At 43.0% G+C, this 13,618-nt stretch overlaps 1 protein-coding gene across 1 annotated transcript in view; it reads left to right on the top strand.

The window, feature by feature from the left end:
• Positions 1-2,426: 2,426 nt before the first annotated feature.
• The window catches only part of ANTXR1 (ANTXR cell adhesion molecule 1), a 180,586-nt gene continuing 169,394 nt past the window's right edge, over positions 2,427-13,618 (top strand). Inside the window, exon 1 of the mRNA XM_077805796.1 lies at positions 2,427-2,578. Within this exon, the coding sequence (XP_077661922.1) occupies positions 2,427-2,578 (152 nt within the window). The remainder of the gene's footprint in view (positions 2,579-13,618) is intronic.

The raw sequence follows: 13,618 nt of genomic DNA on the forward strand, positions 1-13,618 counted from the left end.
TTTATTTAGCTGCTGAGATATGGGTTTAAAAGCCCAACCTTAATAATCCTAGTTCTTTTTATTTTTAGATCGCTAAGAGCTTTACAAAGGAGATCAGTATCATTACTCCCACTTTACAAATGGGGAATCTGAAAGCAGGGAAGTGATACGCCCAGACTTCCCCAGCAGCTCACTGCCGGAGATGGGAAGAGTGCACAAGTCCCCTGAATCCAATGCTGATGCCCTAGCCACTTAACTATAGGTTGATCTGCTGCCAGCTAGGAAGCCTTCGGTGTGGTCAGGAATAGAACTCTGCTCTCCTGATTCCCAGCACAGGCCTCCCTAGACCACAGCTGGGTGAGCACAGAACTACCCAGAAGAGATTTCCCTCTTTACCACAAATAGTACCATCTCAGTCTCAAATCCAGCCATGGCAGCCATAGCAGCGGGTGAGAAAAAAGCCATTCTCCCCTAGCACTGCACAGTTCCCCTGGGGTGTGCACGGTTATTCCTCAAGGACTGTGGGACAGTAGGGCTTGCTTGTTAACCTTCCCCCATACTGGAGGTGGAGTAGGGAGTCAGGGACGGCGCAAGGTCAAGGTGAGAGGAGGGCAGGCCTCATGTACATGCGGAGCAGGTTCTGGAAGCATTTAGACTAGTACGTTAATGGGGAGGACACCCAGATTCAAGGGGTGACATATTCTGTGAATATTAGGATCCAGACGTAGGTGCCTGTTGTTCTCTCTTAACCCAGCATTGCCAACTTTTGCAATTTCCTTGATTACTGAGGTTTTTTCCTTTAAACCCCAACTCTGAGAGTCAAGATATTTATATGAGAATCTCCACTTTCATTTAAAAATAAGGAACGGGTCTGTCCCTCTTTGCTGCAGAGAAACAGTTTAAAAGCCAATCCCCACACAGCTAAAAGGCTTAGAAATCAAGGTGAAATAAAAAGGCCCCACAAGGTATTATTCAAAAAACCCAGACCTCATGATTTTTGAACGCTTGGAGTTGGCTCTACTACTAATGACGTGCAAAGCTATTACAATGTCTGTGGTATAACCAGGCTTAGCTGATGTTTAAACAATAGCATAACACACAAGCGTAATAATCCCACAGGCTACCTTAGTTCCTTCATAATACTCCTCCACTCCACCTATCTCCCTTATTTAAAACCAGGCAAACTCCCTTATGTCCCTCTCCTTAATGAGCTCATTACAGACGCCTGAAGCTGCCCAGCCAGGTTGATTAATTAGCCCACAAGGTTCAGCTGCATGGCTGCTGCTTTGCTAATTCTTGAGAGGAATTTGGTAGATGGGGGTTCATAAGTTACCTTGCTGCGTTGCTAGATTCACTCACTATTCCCAGTGGCGGCTCAGCACCCTGTACTCTGACAGTGACAATTTTCCCTAGCATACAAGAACACAGACGGGCTCAGAGAGGATTCACCTGTCTAAACCCACAGACTGCCTTTGCAGATTCCAAGAAACCATTTTGTAGCAAAGAATGAGTGGGACTACAGAACCTTGCTGAGTTTTCTTGGCTAACCAGCTAGGCAGGAGAAATGCTGTAGCCTCAGGTGCTGAAATGAGCTTATTAAGGGAAATTCTGGAAAGGCACCTCCTTGATTAGGTAGGGAGATAAGTGTGCTTAATAAATAAACTGCATGTTTAACGACTAGAAAAATACACTGGTCCAAACTCCACTCTCATTTACTGCTGCTGTAAGTCCAGAGTAACTCTGGATTTACACTTATGTGTCTGAGAGCAGAATTCAGACCCCTATCTAAATGGATGGCAGACACCAAACACTTGTGTGTGTGTGTTATGTTATGTAAGTGAGTAGTCCCATGTATGCCTGTGAATGAACGTATGCAAGAAGGATCACATGTATACAACCAAAATTGCTGCACCATGCACTTTGTAAGCTCCGGGCATGAGTGTTCTAATTAATATCATTTCAGAGGCTCCAGTCTGTTTCGTCAGGACTTCACCACAAGATGGCATTCTCTGAACTTTCTTTTGTAAGAAAAAACAAAACCCACCACCCACAATAACAATAATAATTAAGAGGAAACACTCCAAACCCTTCTCATATTCTCTGAAATCTGGGGCAAAGCAAGAATTGTCAGGAAGTAGTTTCTCCTGTAGCAAAACAATGAATCTGCTTTCAGAGAGCTGCATGAGAGAGTGACGGAGAAGTCCCTTTAAATAAAAAAAGCCAAATACAGTATTGTGCATCTTGAAATCTGAAACCAAGAAACAGAACTGCAGGGGAAACAAGGGGAAAAAGTCTTGCAATTTCAAAGGACAATTGCTGCAAGTGAAGTTTAAGGAGCAAAATATATGTATATACATTTCAAAGGCACTGAATGGCATTTTTGGAGAAGGCTGTGAAATAAGGGAGCTTTGGAAGAAGAGAACTTTTTTTCCCCCTTTCTGGATACAATGGCCATTGCAAAGCAAAGAGTCTTGAGATTCGGCTTCAGATTTCTCTTCTTCGCAACGTTTGTGTTAGCCTGTGATGGACAAGGTGGAAATAAAGAGAATGGAGGTCCTGCTTGTTATGGTGGATTTGATTTGTACTTCATTTTAGACAAGTAAGTTGGTTTGTTTTTGTTTTAGATGAATCCTTCACCAAGGCACGGAAATTTTATCAATTGGCACTTAAAAGAGGTTTGACTTAGGGTTTATAAAAGACATCATGTCTCCAAGGGACCTGAAAAAGGTCCTACAGTTATGGCTTTATTTTTGTTTTGGTAACCTCTACAGTAGCTACAATATGTTATTCTGCAATGATATATATCATAGATTTGCCCGGCTTTGTGAATTGAAATGTTTTCTTATTGTGACTAGTGTAGATGCTATAGTGGATACTTTACAGTGTCTTAACATTGGCAGTGGGGAAGGATGGGAGGGAGGGAGAAAAACCTGGTTATATCTGCTTTTTCTCTGACCTGCAAAGGTTGAGGCACTTCTAAAAGGAGATGGCTGGGGAATGTTACCAGAGGCATTAATTTTTAGCTCACCTCTTTCAGAGGAAATACCAGTCTGCCTGAAGTGTTACTGTTCAACCATTTTCCCCATTAGATCCAAATGTTCCCGTTTAAGTGACTAGCTGACAAAAAACAGCTCTTTAAGGGCTGAATACTCTGTTTCAAAGAAAATCTGATTTTGTTCACTGTGATGGAAAATATATAGACTTTCTTAAGGCATTTTTTTAAAGTTGGCCAGTTTTTCTCAGCTCTCAGTCAGATTTTCTTTGTTCCCAGTTAATGAAATGCGTCTTTTTACTGCTTAACTAACCATTAGTATACAGTGAGGATAAATGCTTACTCATGTTATTTACCACTCACATGATGCATCATTGTTTTTGCATTGGTGGCTTCTTGCTGTAATTTAAAGGCCTTCAAATTGTACTATATACAAGTCGAAAAGATAGGAAACTCTCCAAAAAAGTGTGGAAAAGAAACTAGTTAACCCCATCTGTATTTTGCAGTGGCTCCCAGATTCCATTAGTACAAAAGCCCATTCTGAATTACAGTTAGTTATGCAGCAAGATACTTGATTTTAAAAAAAGGTAAATACACTGGCTATTTAGGAAAACCAGAATGTTGAATACTCATGGGAAAAGTGATTTATTTTCATTTTACTTCATCCAACGAAAAAGTTCTTCCGACCTACAGCTTTTTATTACTTTGGTCACTCAGTTCTGCCATTTGGAATAGTTCCTTTTATCACCAGATTTCATAGCAATGCTTTAAAAAAAAAAGTTGAGTATGTTTTCTATTGCAGATTACTTACATACACTAAGTTTCCCCTAAAGTTAAAGTTGAGGTGGCTGGAGGTTTTTCCCCTCTATGAAGATATGCTTTGTTATACCTCTGAGTTAGTTTAATTTTCATAGACATTCGTCTAAATCGAAGGCATCCTCTTTTGACACAAAAAGCGTAACCTGCTAGACTTGCTCAGAGGATTGTGAACTTGGGTGGAAAAGTGAAAATTTGCTCAGCCAGTAGAAACCCCAAAGGTAGAAATGCTGCACCAGTACGTGTATATCTCTGGTTCATGTTACTCTTCTGTAAGCCTCATTTTGCACTGGTGCAGCTTCTCTACATTTGGGTTTTTCGCTGATGCGAAGTTCTTTAATGTAGAAAGGGTCACAGATAGGGCCTGATTCAAAACCCACTGAAAAATGTCCATGGGCTTTGGAGCAGGTTCACAGTGCTTATATACTACCATGTTGGATGCTCTGTGGACCTGATCTTGCAAGAAACTGAGCACCTCTGGGGAGATGGGTGTGATCAGCACCTCACAAAGGGTGCTCAGCACTCTGCAGGAGTGGGCCATCCAAACACCTTAGATAGAGAGTAGCAAGAAATGACCAAAGCTACCACCTCCTTTATACCTTCTTTATGTTTTGCAAAAAATGGGTTATCTGGTCCCCATCAGCCCTGATATAAGTGGATGCAATTCCATCAACTTCTGTGGAGTTGCTGTCAGGCACAATGGGTCTGAATTTGACCCCATGTTCATATGCTGCCTGTTCTCATCCTATCAGGTTAATTGCCCATATATGTTTGCGTGGCTGAGCAGTGATCTGTGGTGTACCTGGTGAACCCACGGTCTACTCCTCAGTTAACACGTTACCCTGACAGCGGTGTCTAGGCGTCGTTTTGTTTGGCGTGGGGAGGGCACCTTTTAAAATGGCATCTTTTCTTCATCCTGGTGATCGCAGGGTCGTTCTTGTTCAGCTTCTGGACAGGGTTTAGCAACACAAGGTCATGTGGCCCTGTGGGGGTGTGGGGGGGAAGGGGGCTGGGAGATCTCAGAAGGATGGGCTTTCACCAAGTATCCATCGCTGCCAAAATTATAGGAAACCATTACACACTATCTTAGGATGCATGGGGGAATAACAACTGGCCTCAGTGATTCCCTAGCAGGGTCACCCCACATGTCTTAGGCAGTCAATCAGTTTCCTACTCTCATGTTATCATTCTGGGGCATAAAGACAGAAGGGGAATACTGGGATTATTCTTGATCAGTTGAACGATTGGCTCTCTGTGTCCCTCTGGCCACCATGTGAAATGGTCAATTTGCATGCAGGGTTTCAGACCATTCTGTCTGCAGCCTGGATGCTTCTCTTGTACATGGTCTGGAGGAACACGTTCAGTTGAACAGTGTATCAAGTGAGTAGCCGGGACTCCATAACAATAATGCAGAGCCCCCTGCGTAAGGACAAGGCATGATGGCACAGATTCTGAGTATAGTCTGCAATGGCCTTTTTTTTCAATGCTTATTGTAAATATTTTTTTTTGCTGTAGCCTGAGGGAAGCTCTGAGAGCCAGTCGGGGTTCTGACATGAGATTCTGCATGCAGTACCAACAACAGCCATGCCATGTTGTACAAGTAGCATGGTTAAAGGGCATGACATGGATTTAAATGGATACTAAATCTAAGCTTCTGCTCAAATAAATTGGTTAGTCTCTAAGGTGCCACAAGTCCTCCTTTTCTTTTTGCGGATACAGACTAACACGGCTGCTACTCTGAAATAAATCGAATTAGGCACTGAGGCAGAGGAATCAGGAGAGGGCTCCAGCATTGCTTGACTTCCAGGGCTGTGTTTATTTTTTTTAATATTATTTCTTTCATCCTTGAAAGTAGGTTGCTTAATATTTTAATGGATCTCTTCCATCATCAAAATTAACATTCCATGTCTCAGAATGAAACTCTTTCCCGTTCCTGATAAGGGTCCTTTATCACTGGGGCTTTAATTATTTTTAAGGCAGATCCAAATGAAGACAGTGAAGCAGATCCTGATCTCATTGCTATTCACATCCGGGTGCGCTTAGAAGTACAATCAGGAACTGTTCCCCATTGTTCTGGACGTTGTACAAACCCACATGAAAACATGCTTCCTGCCTTGAAGAGTTAAGAAAGCAAGGAATTGGCAGACCTAGTCTCCTGTCTCTGCCAGTGACCAACAACAGATGCGGTAGAGGAAGAAGTGAGAACCCCACGGTAGCAGATGTGGGATAATCTACCCCCTTGCATTACGTCTCATCCTGATCTCTGGTAGTTAGAGATGGGCTGGTGATCTGAAGTTTAATATCCCTTCCAAAATGATGATGATGATAATTATGAACACTCAGAATATTCATGATCTCTATATAAATGTCCAATCAATTTTTTCTTAGTTGAGTTTACAATCTAAAGCCCCAATCCTACAAACTCTTACACGTTTCTTCTGGTGCTTGAGCCTTTAGAGTTCTAATCAGGTCACATTTTCAAACTTTTCTCTGTAACCAGGAGGTCTGGAAAATTATTTAACAAACAACAACACAGCTGAGGTGCTCCTGTATTCACTTGTATCTAAGTAAAACACCGAATATCATGAGACTCATCAATTGCCAGTGCTGGATTTCTTATAGGCATCTTGCAGAAACCGGTCTCAAGAAGAGATTTAAAGGTGAAGAGGGTAGCACAGAAGAGATGAGGGGTGGCATTCCATGCATAAGGGGCACTGTGGAAGAAGGTCCAGGTGGGAAGCAAGCAAACAGGCAGATGACCGTTATCACTACCAATGGAGAAGAGGATCCAGGTTGAAATAGGGGAAATAAGACAGAAGGAAAAGTTGTGAAGGGTCTTGAAGATGAATGAAGCTTGAACAAGGAACCAAGTTCAAGCTTGAGTTTGTGTTGAAAAAGAGGGAGACAATGGAGAGATTTGAAGTCAATGGAAAGATTCCCAGTGGGTTTTGGATTAGGCTCTCGAAGGTGGTTAGAATGACAGGAAAAAAAGACAACCTTATTAGCTGGGTTTTGTGTGCACCGAAGGGGTACAATGGGATGTCCTGTATGCTAGAGAAGAGTTGTTTATGATAATCAAGACAGGAGATGAGGAAGGCTTGGATAAGAGTTTTGACTCTCTGAACAGCACGCAAAGAATTGATCTTAGAAATGTTACAGAAGAAGCAGCAACATCTGGATACAGTCTGGATGTGCAGCGCAAGAGAGGAGTCAAAGATCCCTTAGGTTACAGATCTGAGTGTTGGGTTCGAATTCACTTAGTCAAAACTCCTGTTGATTTCAAAGGGCACTCTCCTGAGACATCAGTGGATATTCTGGATGCTGAGAACCACCTAGGATGTAGCCACTTGTAATATTGCCTGAGAAAGGAGGCTAGGCTTTGCATTAGGAACTCAAGCTTTGGTCCAGTGAGAGAAACAAATGACTTTCCATCGTGGTTTATTTTAATCCTGATATTTGTACTTCTGCAGCGAAAAAGATCAATATCTGAAATCAGGACCTTCAATATTGCCTGAGATGTTCATTGCCAATGGGGTCTGAGCCTTGTAATCACCTGAGCTGAAGTTTTTAAAGCTGCTTTAGGGTATTTATATCCAGATATTCCATTAGTTTTAATACAGGACCTGGGTTTAAATCCCCGAGACTTTTTTTGACAATCTCAATCTATACCTTTTCTTCTGGTTTCGTTGTTGAGAGGGGTTTCCTAGGTAAGAAATATGAAGTTATCCCAGCCCTGCAAGTACACACTATCACCATATAGTATGCAGTGCTCATTCCAACAGGTACCATCAGTGAGAACAACTATTTGGATGGAAAAAAAGGGAATTTTTGGACTGGCTGGTTTACTGTTTGGCAACATGCTCAACCAATCAGAGATTTCTCTGACTTCAGAATGTTTTCCACAGATGTGTGCAAGTAACAGGAACTTCTTTTCATCCCTGGTTTTATGGGGTTATTGGCAAAATGTACCCGGAGGCAGATATTTTTGATTATACAGCATAAACTGCATTGCTGCTCGGTGCAGTTAGAGGGGGCTAATGTTCTTTAACACTGGTATTTTTAGATTGTACTGTATTTCCTTTTGGATTAATTAATTAGATCATGCTTTAGTGGAACTCATGAAGAAATTTCTCCTGGTATCTCATTATGTTGGACCAGAGTGTTATGGAAATAAAGAAGCTGGGTGTAGTTTTGGATGTTTGTGTGAATTAGTTGTTGGGAGAGCTGAATTCTTGTGGTACATCACCTTTTTATTATTTGAATTGCAGTAATGCCTAGGAGACTCAGTCGTGGGCCATTGTGCTAGGTGCTGTACAAACACAACAAAAAGATGCTCCCTGCTCCAAACAGCTTACAATCTAAGTCTAAGATAAGAGACAACAGGAGGCTACAGGCAGCTAGGGGAGCACAAGGAAACAATGAGAAGATATTGGTCAGCATGATAGGCCAGACCATTCTTTCTGTTGGTTTGTGCTATTCACTGTTATCTAACAAACCTAGAAAAGTTTTGCAGCATATGATTGACAAATGCATCTATCCATCCTATTTACAATATGTCCAGCACCAGACTACCTGGGCACCAGCCACTTGAACACTGGCAATTAGAGAGGTGAATAATAAAAGCTGGCACTAATATTTTCTGTGTCATTTACAAGCCCAAGGTTAAAGGCCTTATTTTCAAAGGGATTCTCAGAACAGCAGGCATTTTACATCCCCCCCCACACAAACAAATGCATGAAACTGATTTGTCGGTGAATGCATGCTGTGACAGGGTTGGGCCAGATGGCTACAGGAGAGTAATAGAAGGCAGATATATTAGCCCCAGGTTAAGTAGGTCCCTTTTCCCTGGGTAAGATAACAAGAAAGGTTCCAGAACAATCAGGAACCTTCTGGAGACAATTAAGACAGACAGGCTGATTAGAACACCTGCAGCCAATCAAGAAGCTGATAGAATCAATTAAGGCAGGCTGATCAGGACACTTGGGTTTTAAAAAGGAGCTCACTTCAGTTTGTGGTGTGCGGGTAAGGAGCTGGGAGCAAGAGGTGCTAGGTGCTGAGAGTGAGAACGCGGACTGTTGGAGGACTGAGGAGTACAAGCATTATCAGACACCAGGAGGAAGGTCCTGTGGTGAGGGTTGGGAGGAGGCCATGGGGAAGTAGCCCAGGGAGTTGTAGCTGTCGCACAGCTGTTCCAGGAGGCACTCTAGACAGCTGCATTCCACAGGGCCCTGGGCTGGAACCCGGAGTAGAGGGCGGGCCTGGGGTCCCCCCAAATCCTCCCAACTCCTGGTCAGACGCAGGAGGAGTCGACCTGGACTGTGGGTTCATGAAAACGGCCAAACTGAGGGCTGCTGTGAAGCTCCAAGGTGAGCAAATCCGCCAATAAGTGCAAGACCCACCAAGGTAGAGGAGGCACTTTGTCACAATGCAAACAGGTGTGCGCATGCAAAAATTGGCGTGAGCCAGATGAAAAATCAGGCAGTAATAGAACAGCGATGAAGGGAGGCAAGTAATCTGAGCCATTTCCTGTGATCCTTTCATTGTCCATCCAGCCAGTTATTCTATTTTTAACAAACCGCATTGAAATGAACTCCCACCGTTAAAAGTACATTTAACAAATAAAGGGCTAGATCTTTCTTTCCCTTATACTAGTGTTACTTGGTGTAACTCCGTTGACTTAAATAACTCCTGTAACTCCTCATTTGCACCAGTATAAGTAAAGGGGGAAATGGAGCTCCCCAAGTGACGGGAAGCAGACAAAAATAAGAAGCATTTGACATCACACAAGAGACAAGACTGTCCTCCAGGAACCCCTTCCTGTGGGGAGGGGGGTGATTCTTCCCATGGGAGAAACCAAAGCTTTAGCAAAAACCAGCCACAGAACTTTCTGGAACAGAGAGTATTATTCTAGCTGTTTTAGTCACCAGAGGTACAGGCTCTGTGGAATGAAGACACTTTTGCCTCTACGGAACCAGTCCAAATCTGTCCCAGGTCACATGAGACAAAAGCTTTTTTACTGTCTGATGGCTGGTGACCATTGTGAAAGGTCTCAATCCAGTTTGTAATGGTCTGGTGTCTACCACACACAGTTGGCACAGCTGTTGGTTGTCTCACTAGGGTGACCAAGGCATATAGGCTGAGCTTCCTGCTTGCTCCCCATTAGGTGTGTTTCTTTAACATGAGGTGTAAGGTGTGTTGTCAGGACTGTGGAGAAGCTTGTAGTTCAGCTGTCTCTGTACCTGTTCTGTGGATAAATGTAACATAAGTATGGCCCTACTGACCAATGGTCCACCTAGTCCAGTATCCTGTCTTCCAACAGTGGCCAATGCCAGGTGCTTCAGAGGGAATGAACAAAACAGGTCATCATCAAGTGATCCATCTCTGTTATCCACCCCCAGCTTCTGGCAAACAGAGGCTAGGGACACCCAGAGTATGGGGTTCTATCTCTGACTATCTTGGCTAATAGCCATTGACAGACCTATTCTCCGTGAACTTACCTAGTTCTTTTTTGACCTTCATTATAGTTTTGTCCTTCACAACATCCCCTGGCAACTAGTTCCACAGACTGCATTGTGTGAAGAAGTACTTCTGTTTGTTTGTTTTAAACCTGCTGCCTATTAATTTCGCCGGGTGGCCCCTGGTTCTTGTGTTATGTGAAGAGTAAATAACACTTCCTTATTCACATTCTCCAAATCATTCATGATTTTAGACATCTCTGTCACATCCCCCCTTAATTGTCTCTTTTTTCAAGCTGAGAAGTCCCAGGCTTTGTAATCTCATCTCATATGGAAGCTGTTCCATGCCCTTAATCATTTTTGTTGCCCTTCTCTTTATGTTTTCCCATTCTAATATATCTTTTTTAGAGCTGGGGCAACCAGAACTGCAGGCAGTATTCAAGGTGTGGGTGTGCCAGGGATTGGTAGTGTCTGTTGCCTGGTCTACAAAGGATCAGGGATTGTAACTGATTCACTACTAATGAGCCTGATTCTTTGACTCAAACTGTAAAGACATTTGCAGTTAGCTCTGGAGACCTGCAGTTCAATTCCTGATGTCAAACATGATGGCAGCTGTGACATAATCACAGGCGAACTGACTTCAGTGGAATTCTTGTCCTCTTCGACTTGGACTGCATTGAGTCATAAGGACTGGACTCTGTTCTAGTTGCACTCGAGCAAGCCCGGATCACACAATATTTAATGGCTGGTCTTTATTAGTGAGTGGCCTCGTGTTAAGTGCAGCTTAAACAATAGAGTTAAATCACTTTGCTAACAGTGATGGGGTATGTCCAAGCCTGTTGGCTTTTTCCAAATGTCTCATGCAATACTTGGGAAGATAGAATGAAGCGGCTGGCTCTTCCAGTAAACCATACTGATTTCTAAAGAGCGCAGTAAGATGCTGCAACAAAATTTCCTGGGCCAAATTCAGTTCTCATTGACAGCCATGGAATGAAGCGGAGTGACTCCAAACTTGCACGGGCATAACTGAGAGAAGAATCTGACCTCCATCAATCTCTAAACCGAGCACCTTTCTTTATTTTGTTTTGTCCGCTGTGGGCATATACATACAAGTAGATATGAGCTTAGATTCATAGATTCCAAGGCCAAAAGGGGCCCCTGATTGCACCCTGAAGTCCATGGGCCTGATTCTGTTCTCACATACACTGGTGTAACTCCACTGGCATCATTGGAAAACCAGTGGAAGTGTAAATAAGTGTCATTGGAAGTGTAAACAAGTGTCATTGGAATTGGACACTGTGTATGGCAGGGTGACATTGACGTAAAGAGCATGAATAATAATTTGGCCCCAATTCAGGAAAACACTCCAGCACATATTTAACTTTAAGCATACTTTTAAATAGTAAAGTCCATTGGACTAAAGAACATGCTGAATTGCTTTCCTGAATCAGGGCATTACTGAGCAATGATAGAAACTCTGAGCCAGATCTGGTACTCATTTATACCAGTGTAAATCTTCTAGCCTCCCATGGACTTCATTTGGATTTACCAAATGCTGTTGTCACTGATAGTGGAATTTACCTACTTGCTACAGGCATAATGGTTTAAGTCTACTCCAAGTATGCATTTTTTCTGCAGTAAAGAGCGTTCCTGGCACTCTCATGATGATATTTCTTAGCTGTTCTGCACACATACTGTACAAGCCATAAGGTTGCATCATGTTGGCTGGTTGATCATTTTGTTCTTCTTGCTAGATCTACAGTTATAAACATAACAAATTCAGATGTTTTGTTTTATACAGTTAGGCTTTATAGAAATGCTTATCCCATTCAGACAACTTACTGATTGGTACTTAAAAATTATTATAGCATTTTGCAGCAATGGTGCAAAAGACTGCTAGTAATGTGATTGTAAGCTATAGCATTTTGTGCTGTTATGGTTGATTATAACAGTTGTTGGGTTTGGGGTTTGTTATTTTTTTCATGACTGCCCACTGGTTAAATTTGAGACATGGATCCAAACTGCACCAGGTTTTGAGCTTGCAAGAGCAAAACCACGCTCTTCTCTATTTGATATGAGTGAAACTGGAACCAAATATCTGAACCTCCTGAAAGTCAGCTAAATGGGACACAGATCTTGTGAACCCTTCCTAGTTTGACGTATGTTTCTGAAGCAAAAGCCAAAACCACTCACTGCTCTGGCTATTCCTGTGTTCTTTTATTAGATTCGAGGGATCCTTTCAGACACATCGGGTCTTTACTCAGGCAAAGCTTCCATTGATGTCAATGAGATTTCCCCCACCCCCACAGAGCAAGAATAATAATAAAGAGGCTCGGTACTCCTTCCATTGAAGTTAATGGCAAAAGTCATATCGCCTTCAGCATGAGCAAGATGAGATCGCAAGCAGGGATTGAAGGATTTGACCTTTTGTCTAAAGGAGAGCCTTTGAATTCCAGATTTTGCTGTCTTTTGAGAGTTTTTTTGAGGATAAAGAGCAAGTGACAAACAGTGCCAAGTAAGCAGCTCCGAATAAAACCATGTCTGATGCAGCTGTTAGGATAGGACTTGCCGTGGCTAAATGTCAGGATGAAGAAGCGCTGAGAAGAGGAAGAACGGAAAGCAGGGGTGGCTGAATAACTGAGGGTATGTCTACGCTGCAAGTAAACACCCAGGGCTGGCCCGTACCAGCTGGCTGGGACTTTGGGGATGTTTATCTGTTTCAGCCCGAGCTCTGGGACCCTCCCACCTCACAGGGTCTTATAGCTCAGGATCCAGCCTGAACCCAAATGTCTACACTGCAATTAAACGGCCCCTAGTCCAAGCCCTGCGAACCTGAGTCAGCTGGCATTGGCCAGCTGTAGGGTTTTAATTGCAGCGTAGACATATGCTGAGAAGTTGATAGTCAAAGAGGCTTCATTGTCATTACAAAATAATACTTGGCCTATGCCTTTCATCTGCAGATATTGCTGCTCTTTATGTGTATTAATGAATTAAGGTTTGCAATGCCCCGGTGATCATCCCCATCTCCATTTTAAATGGAGGCATGGAGAACTTAAGTGGTTAGATTTTCATATGAGCTCAGGTCCTGTTTAAGTGCCAAAATAAGTAGCCAGGTTTTCAAAAGAGCTCTGCCCATTGGGTGTACGTTTAGGTGCTGAACTCTGTTGCCAATCAGGCAGCAAGTGCCACAATGAGGGTTGCTTTTGGAAAATCAGATCTTTCTTTAGTGGCTTGGATGGGAGCTGAGCTCCCTGGACAATCTGGCCTCGGTTGTGAGCACCTGGACTAGAACTTGGGAGACCGGCCTCTGAGTCCCCGGCTCTAACCACAGCTCAGAAATGAGAACCAAACAACAGAACAATATGTACAGGAAGGA

This window comes from Eretmochelys imbricata, chromosome 26 (assembly GCF_965152235.1).
Source record: "Eretmochelys imbricata isolate rEreImb1 chromosome 26, rEreImb1.hap1, whole genome shotgun sequence".
Lineage (NCBI taxonomy): Eukaryota > Metazoa > Chordata > Testudines > Cheloniidae > Eretmochelys > Eretmochelys imbricata.